The sequence below is a fragment of the Fopius arisanus genome, unplaced genomic scaffold (genome assembly GCF_000806365.1).
Source record: "Fopius arisanus strain USDA-PBARC FA_bdor unplaced genomic scaffold, ASM80636v1 scaffold00262, whole genome shotgun sequence".
NCBI lineage: Eukaryota > Metazoa > Arthropoda > Insecta > Hymenoptera > Braconidae > Fopius > Fopius arisanus.
Window position 1 is genome coordinate 15,241 of NW_011888001.1, and position 9,527 is coordinate 24,767.

The 9,527-nt window shown below is 38.8% G+C and overlaps 1 protein-coding gene across 1 annotated transcript in view; it reads right to left on the minus strand.

Moving 5' to 3' along the window:
• Nucleotides 1-452: 452 nt before the first annotated feature.
• Nucleotides 453-9,527, minus strand: part of LOC105272747 (uncharacterized) — a 44,533-nt gene continuing 35,458 nt past the window's right edge. Inside the window, exon 3 of the mRNA XM_011314973.1 lies at nt 453-708. Coding sequence (XP_011313275.1) covers nt 601-708 — 108 coding nt within the window. The 3' untranslated portion in view covers nt 453-600. The remainder of the gene's footprint in view (nt 709-9,527) is intronic.

Consider the following 9,527-nt stretch of genomic DNA (forward strand, 5'->3'; position numbering starts at 1 on the left):
TATGAATAAATATATTTCTGCCACTGCGTAATTAACAGTGTGCTCGCAGTGGAAAGCTTCTCTCAACAATTCAACATCGCTTTGCTTTCAGTTTTCTGGGCTCCCCGAATTCGCCGGAAGGGAATCAGTCCTCAACTCGGAGGGTAACATCACACTGACTTTTACTCTTACTTTACTAATGACTTATTTGCTTACCTAAGCTTTGACTTGCGGTGGTCGTTAGCGTCGCTAGTCGTTGTCAGAGTGAAGATTCATCCGTTGATTTCCTCAGTCCAGGTTAGTACATATGTTCTCAGTTTTTTTGCACCAATTACACTAATTATCCTACTTTTTGCACCAAAATGAATGCACCAATAGGGAGCAGTTTTTCATTTCTTTTGGGTTCATTCGCATCATGGTCACCTCGCATGCTCTATTGGGCGAGGTGACCATGAGTTATAAAAATCTTTAAGTATAAGAGAAACTTGCATTTATTTCATTTTTAATGTATTTACATGTGAATATATTGCTCAAGTCTACGAAAAAATATATATTTATTCGCCACGTTAGCTCACTGAATATTCGCCATCATAATTATGCAGAGTAAAATATTTTCCTTTCTTAAATCATTCGGATCCGTTGAATATATGAAGTTCCGAGGGGAGTTTGGCCGCTCTTCAACTCGGACATTTCAAGGTTCCATTTCATTAACCAGCTTGCCGGATCATCCTGAAAATTATGCTGTGATTGAGAGATTGATAACGACGATATTTCATAAGACGCGATAATAAAATGAATGTTTACTAATCACAGATGAAAATATATAAATCCTTCAGCTAAGTGCAGAATGGTTATCTTAGATAGTACGTGAAATTATAATCAGAAATGGCTTGTTAATAAAGAGGTATTCTTAATTATATGAATAGCTTATGGGGAGACATCCATAATATATATGTAGCGGAGACCACAGTTAATCAGGGATTCTTCCACACTGTATGGCTGCATAATAAACCCCAGATGGATTAGCTTAGGGCATTCCGAAAGCAAGGGAAACAACGACAGTTAAAAACGTTGTAATAAATAATGTTGATGACTTCCGTGCAGTACATGTGTCTCGACTAAAGGAAATTGAAATATTAATCCCCATCAAGGGTAGATACGGCCAACAATTTGGAGGTCAGCGGAGAGAAAGTCACCCAGCTCGGAAATTTTGGAGCAAGCGAACTGTACGCGACTTTCTTTCAGTAATAGCGACATCTTTAAGCCAATCCAGGTGCTTTTAGGCGACCCCCATAGAATATGCGCCACCGTTAAAAAGCCCACCATAACGATATAGATCAAGAAAAATGAATATAATTTCCAAGTATTGAAAATTCACCGATGGCTCCTCATCTACGTTAGATAATTAAAAATTAAGATCAGTGGTCATCATTTTGGGTGACTAAAATTGCCTCGCTCCAATCCTAAGCTTCGGAAAAGGGGGATATAATTAATGCTATATCGATTATCCGATCAATTTATCTAGGACTTCTTGTGCGTTTTCATCATCAATATTGCTGTACGACTCTACAGTATGCAGGCGTAGTCTCGCCTGTACTAAGTTGTACAGATCAGTTAGTCATCACCCCTGTATACGAATGAACAAGGTGAATCTTTAAGGAATCCACGAGCCTTGAGTCTGTCCAATAGCTTGTGACCTTGGCCGGGGAATTAAAATATAATAATTCCCGGCGAAGGCACGATATTGGGGAATTTACGATAATCTAAAAAATGAAAGGGAAATTTATTATAATTTATGGGAGGACCTGAAATAATAAGAGGGAGGGGGATTCTCAATAATTACTCGGAGGGATTTATAAATTGACTACCTGTATTCTACTCTTCTTACAAACTATTACATCAAAATAATCCGGGTCTTTTAACTAATATAACTCGAGGGTGGGGGGTAAGGCCAACTCACTTGCGGCTACGCGAAATAATATAATAAAAAGAAGGGGTGGCTCTAACTCTGGAAAATGGGGGAGAAGTGAGGGGGGCCGACTGAAAAGGTAATAATTAATAGGGGGCTTAATCTACAACTAAAATAAATTTACTGGAGGCTCACCGTTGGGGGGAAATTGACACGGGGCAGGGAAATTCGTTGGGGCAGGGAATAAAAAATGGGGCACTCACGGGGAATGGTGTCCTCAGAATTCTCTCGGTTTTCCTCCGGGCTTTTGCCTCCTTCCTTCCTTCTCTCTCTCTCTGCTCTCTCCGTGTATCCTCTTCACAATAGTTCTCCTCCTCACAATCTTTCCAATAGTTCCTTTCACACACGAGAATAGTTCCTCTCCTGGCAATAGTTCTCCTCCTCACATTCTTTCCAATAGTTCCTCTCACAGTATTTCTCAAAATAGTTCCTCCAATAATTCCTTTTACATACTAATTCCTTTCCTCACACTTTGTTTTTTCACAATTTGTCAGGGTCTTTTCACAGGGTCTCTTCGGTGTAACTCTTTTACTTTACGGGGCAGTGACTCGTAGGGCAGCTGTGGCACGAGTGATAGCCGCCTATCATTTTCACTTGTTCCTCCCTGGTTTTGGGGGGGCCATCGGGTGTCCTTCTGCTCATCTGGGGGGCCCGTACGGCGGATTTCTCTTTCTTCCGGGGTCATGTGGGATCCTCTTCCTTGATGCCTAGTGTGTGATGGCGCGGGGAAATGGGGACGGGGGTAAGGAGTATCTGGGGATGGGTTACCCAACGGTGGCGAAAAAGATTACTTAAACCTAACTTAACCTATCAAAAATAACATATATTAATTCGGTGGGGGGGGCTCAAAATTCTGCCTCGTCACAAGCTCTGCTCTACAAGACTATCGACAAATAGTTCGACTGGCATCGTTCTATCGTGGACCAGCCGTGCCGATAATGTACGGTGTTTGCACGGCCATAAACCCCTACAGGAAGATCGAAACCTCACATCTTGTCCAACAAGTCAAGTGGTCCACAGTGTCTACACGGTCAGTAATTCCTCCGGGAAGGCTGATTCACACCAACCACCTTATCAATCCCTTACTCCAAGCGACGACTACCGTCAATTCAAAGTGCTCGGACTGGTATCACTGATAATCCTGCAATAAAAAGCAGCCTCCAGCTACCGGTCGTTGCGCCATCGACATCACTTTCTGCACGCTCCGCCTGGCTCAGCCGAGCGTCTCCTGAGCTAACAACCTTTGGCCATCTTCTATCCACGGAACCACAGCTTCAACCATTGCACGACATGCCAACCTCACTGGTAATCGTAAATCAAACACAAAACAGCATTTCACTCTACATTAACCTATTCACAACGCTCATTTGAAAACTCTCTTCATTTCTCCCTTTAGCTCGCACCCCTAACTGTATTCTTATGGTGGTATAATAAAACCCGAATTTTTACAGGATTCTCGAGATATGCTTTCTGCATGAAAAGCTTCAATGGTTACGCATCCATAATCATTGTGTACCTCAGTATTTAATCCCCCTTAATCAGTCCTCACCTGTGAAGATGTGTGGCTTCCTGATGTTCCTCACCGATTTTATTTACTTACGACTCACCCAACCCAAGCAATCTCTTAAAATTTATTTATGGGGGTTTGGGAATTATTAATATTGGGGTTATTTTCTCGAGCTTTGCTCCATTCATTGAATTATGCGTTTATCGCCATCCCGGTTCGGAATAAAAATTAATTTTGAATTGCAAATATTCGCCTGAGATTATTCTCGTGCCTTTTGGCCAAATTTGAGATTATTAGGGTTTTGAGTAATTAAAATTTCTGGGTCTCTGCGTACGTCACGCTTAATTTTGTATTTCTCTCTCTCAACTCTGTATTAATAATTTTCCTATTGAATATGGTTGTGGTTTTAGTAAATAGGCTGTGCCGGTTCTGGATAAACTGCAAGTCATTCCAGAACCGGCAGGTGTGTGGAGGGTACTCGCGCGCCGAGTTACCGCGAATAGCGGATGACGCATGGCCCACCTTGAGCGGTATCTCGAGAACCATGCATCCCTCGAGCCCCACATTAAAATTTGGGGGTTTAGTGAACCCCAAGGATCATGGAGTAATGGTGGTCCATCCGATATTATGGACCGGCATCCAAATTACTCGATGATTCACACAGTAGAGTCACAGCGTATATTTGAGGTATAGTGCTCCTTAGGGTAAAGAGGCAATGGAGACATACCTGATATTATCAACATGGCGATTCGCGATTAAGGAATTGGTAATATCCAAGAATTTTACGTCATCTTCGGTTGACCATTCCCGCCATAATTCTAGAAATGCTCATTCGACGGTACGTGACAACGAGCATTTCTCGGACATATTTCCTGGGGATATATAATTTGCACATCTTAGAGGTGCAAAAAAAATAATGGGAACGTGCTCCAGACAGTTTCCGTCAGCAGATCAACGCTTGACCATTCTCGCCTTGATTCACGAAATGCTTATTCGACGGTACGTAATTAAATGATAAAATAAATAAGAGGCATCTCTAAGACATGTATTCTTAGCATATTAAAATGCACTTCTTGAAGGTAGAAAACAATGGGAGCGTGCTCCAGATAGTTTTCATCATGCATATGTGCCACCTTTTGTCTTCGCATTTCGCGTTTTCAACTGTTAGGTTGATGAAGTTTGCAAACGTGAGGTGAACAATGGATAACGAAAAAGATGAAGCATCAAGAAGACAATATAAAATGGTGAGCATCTTAGACTTCATCACTCAGTTCTAATTCAAATCCATTCGTTCATCTCTCATCAGAAAGAACTCTCTCCAAATGGCGGTAAGAAGCCTGAATTTATTAAATTTTGACTCCATACAATGCAGTAATTAACGCAAATTTTTATTCCACAGACTCAAGGAATCTGGACGATCAGCGTACCTTCAATCATCGCATCGAGGGAGTGGGAAGGTATGGTGAGTGACGCCGAGGACAACCGCGCAAATATTAAGTTTTTACGAACCGGAGGCCGAGGCGATGGTAACTTTCGGGCGGGTGCAGACCCGATTTACCGTCTGCCCGTATGGGAACTTTTACCCACCCATGCGGGATACCGTGCCTCATCGTTGAGGCACAAAATCCGTCCGAAGAGGTGCTGCACTTAGGTCCCGCTTCCCCCGACCCCTCCCCCGATAATGGTGTAACACCATTAAATAGTGGTGGGTATAGTTAATTTCAACGATTGTGCTCACAAATATAATTCTTAAACCAATATCTAACTCCTTTAACACCTTTTTATTTTTTTTTACAGATCCCTCGACACCAATGGAGGCGGATTCAACCACCGCCGAAATCGAGATTATCACAATCTCCGACTCAGAGGATGAGTGAAAATCGTAAGTAAAATTAAAACAAAGAAATTAAAACAAGGAATAAAAGTCGCAATATTTCTAATTGTTATCTCTATCTGTTGGAGGTTCCCATCATCATGAATATCGAAGGTGGATCACCAATGTTGATAAAAAATAAGCATTTTTGAATTATAATCATTATAGTTATTGGAACTATTAGAATCTATATATTTTTATTAATTATTGTAAATTGTAAGCTAGATAATTTCTTAAAAAAAGAAAAATAAATATAAATCAATGATGAATAAAAATGAAATCGAACAATTATGTATTCTTCTTCATTAAAATGCCTACAACCAATTACGTAAATTTCGACATGTCTCGAGAAGGAGGGATCGTGGTTCCATCAGAAATAGTCTTCTGACTTATTTCAATGATATATATAGTAAAGTCATTTATTAGAATCCAATCATCATAGGTAATTTCATAATTTTATAAAATGAAATTGAATGAAAAAATTATATTACAATGATCATTGATACATTAAATTCTAACAAGAAACAACTAGCTAATGATGAAATATAAAATTAAACAAACAGAGTTGAGGTAATAGCTACCATCAATAAAAGTTCAGAAACTTAAATACTAGAGTGCTCTGGGGAATGGATGAATAGATAATAAGCATGTTCTGTGCAAAGTCGTGGATTGAATATTCAATCAATTTACATGGAAGTTTGGAGGATATCATAACATTTATTATAAGCCGTATTGATATCATCGATTGGAGGAGTCTCAGCAAATTCAGGATGATTTCGATATGAACTCGCACTGATGTGATGCTCCTCCTAAATAGTACAAGTGAATGATTTGTTCTCCCACCGTTTGCTGCAAATTTTCGAACCACTCTTGATTCTCCGAACAGTATTTGACGATGCGCAATGGTAAGAATATTTGGAATTCCTTCTGGAACTCAGCAACAATGCTCTTTCCAAATTTGGTGTTGACCCATTTCAATTGAGAAATTGGGTACTCCTTATTCACATCCAGGTCAGCCATTTTCTTTGTTGGTAAATACCCCGGCACAGAGCTAATTGCGTTGAGTTTGCTGAAGTCCATTTCGATCGTTCGACTCTTACTGAGATTACAAGTTTATGTGAAGATTGACACTCGGTAACTCTCTTTATAGGATAATTATAATGCATCATCATCACCAACACAATTTCGAAGTAATTCCACCAACTCAGCAGGGTTTGCCTTTCCTAGAACTGCTGCATGTCCTTTGTTGATATCTATTGTGTAACATGAGCAAAGCGAGCATTCCTGGAAAACTTAGTCGCAAGTATTATGACTAGTTTCAGTTCAAGGTTCATTTTTTTGCGGAGTCAAGAAAAATATTGTTCTAAGAAGATATGCATAGCATTGTCCTGCTTTCTTATATGAATGAGACACTCCCGTAATTTCCATCAGTCTTAAAAAAAAGTTTCTGAGTGCTAAAAGATCGTTTTGAGTAAAACTCTGTTTATGAAAATGGATTCATCACCTGATTTGAAACTAATCGAAACCATGAAAGCAGCTTATAAACTGTGTGAAAAACAACCGTGGGAAGAGCAAGAGGAATGGTTGAAAATTGGTGGAAACTAGTTGAGGAGATTGAATAAAAGCGTGAGAGTTAAGTCCAAGTATTCTATGGCTCATAAATTGAGAATACAAACAGCGATCGCGAGTTTATATTCTCTGATTAAAAGGTTCAAATGCAGGCAAAAGATGGTGGTACAATCAATTCTCCCAAACAGCGGAATGTAAGAAGTCATAGGGTGCATTGGCAAGAACCATTGTCAGCATATGAAGGTAGAATCAGAACTGGAGTTGTCATTAACCTCATACATACAGATTTAAAATGACTCCTCAACGATGCGAAATTTCTAATTTTTACTCGTATAAAGAATGCGTTACTGAAAGAGGGAAATTTAAAAGTTAATTTTATCTTAGCTTGCGAGTATGAGAATTGGAAGCATGAGCAAACACTGCATGAAACTAAATATTTCAACACTCGAAATACTACCATTCCACCATCTCATGATATTAAAGAATGGTTCGAAGGTGATATTATTAACAAATTATTAACCAAAGGTGAGGAGTTCCAGTAACGCGATTCAGGATGGACAATGATTGAGATAATTAACCTTACACTCAACATTAATAGATATGAACCGTTGCGGTGAGGTTTGTCTACTTATATTGATCTCCCACCGAAAATACAAAAGAAAAAGGCTGTAGTCAATATAAAAAATTCCGATGAATTTTGCTTTTTATGGTGTGTAACAGCAGCGCTCCATCCTACTGACTATCATAGAGATCTGATTAGTTCGTATCCTCACTTCAGTGCGCTTTTGAAGTATGATGGTATTGAATTCCCTATGAGTCTCAAGCATATATCCAAATTCGAGCAAATGAACAATCATTCCATCAATGTTTATGGATTAGATCAGAAAAAATACATAGTTCCAGTTCTTTTGAGTAAACTGAAGTCTGATAGAGCTACGATTCACCTTCTCTTGGTGGAAAGCGATCATTCTTCGAACTACCTTAATCATAATGCTGATAGCAATAGTGAGGATGCTAACGAGGATGATTTTGAACATAATGATAATTTTTTAAAACCAATTTACCATTTCGCATGCATACGGAATTTATCTCGACTGGAGGGTACGCAGATATCAAAGCATCAACCCCACTTGTGTGATCGATGTCTGAATCATTTCACATCGTAAAAATCATTCAATAACCATCTTACCGATTGCATAATTTTGAATGTTGTAAGAATGATATTACCGAATAAAAGGAATAATACGTTGAAATTCGCAAACCATCGATTTAAAGAATCTGTACCATTTGCAGTATATGCTGATCTAAAATCTATATTAGAACCATCCGATTCCAATCTCAGGAATCATATACCGCACAGTATCGCTCACTATATACACTGCGAATTCGATGATACTCTTTCAAAATTTGAAATGAATAGAAGTCCGCAATGTGTAGAATGGTTGGTTACACGATTGAAAGATTTAGCTCAAATGGTGGAGTAACGCATTAACGATATTGTTCCAATGGAACCTCTCACCCTCGAGCAGATACTTGACTTCACATCAGCTGAAACTTCCATATTTGCGAGAAACCGTTCAATGCAGTCGATATTAAACATCGGGAGCATAGTCATTTTACAGGCAAATATGGAGGCGCTGTTCACGTAGGCTGCAATTTAAATTATCAGCAATCTCATATTATACCGGTTGTTTTTCATAACTTATCGGGTTATGATGCTCATTTTATTATTGAAAAATTAGCAACACTCTTCGAGGGTTCAATAATTCTCTTGCCAATTAATAAGGAGCGTTATATTGCTTTCACCAAAGAATTTGATGGAATCAATATAAAATTAAGATTCATCGACTCATTCAGGTTTATGGCGAGCAGTCTGGAGAAATTATCATCATATTTTAGTGATGACAGGAAACAAACAACAAAAAAATTTGGCAACCTTAATGAAGAAAAATTCAGACTATTGATACGTAAAAGAGTTTTTCCATATGAGTACATCAATAATTGGATGAACCTGGATGAAGATCAGTTGCCTGAAAAAGAGAAGTTTTACTCTCAATTGAATAATTTATATGGTGCTGCAATGAGCATGCCTTTACCCTATGCAGCATTCGAATGGACATACATACCATACCTGCAGATTCTACGATTGGATATATCTTCGAAGTTGATTGAGAATATCCAAAGGAGCTCCATCATCTACATAAGGATCTCCCACTGTACCCTGAGCATTATTTACCATCCAGCAGCAATCATCCAAAACTAATGACTACTTTACTTCCGAAAGAAAAGTATGTGGTTCATTATCGTAATTTGTAGCAGTATTTAAACCTAGGTATGAGGCTGAAGAAAATCCATAGAACTTTGAAATTTGAGGAACAACCTTGGTTGAAACCTTATATTGATTTGAATACAGAGTTACGGACGCGTGCTATCAATGACTTCCAGAAAAATTTCTTCAAATTAATGAACAATGCTGTCTTTGGGAAAACAATGGAGAATGTGCGCAAACGAAAAAATGTGAAACTAGTCACCAAATGGGCTGGGCGATATAATGCGAAGGCTTTAATAGCAAAACCTAATTTTCATAGCAGTCTCATATTCGATGATGGTATGGTAATCATTGAATTGAG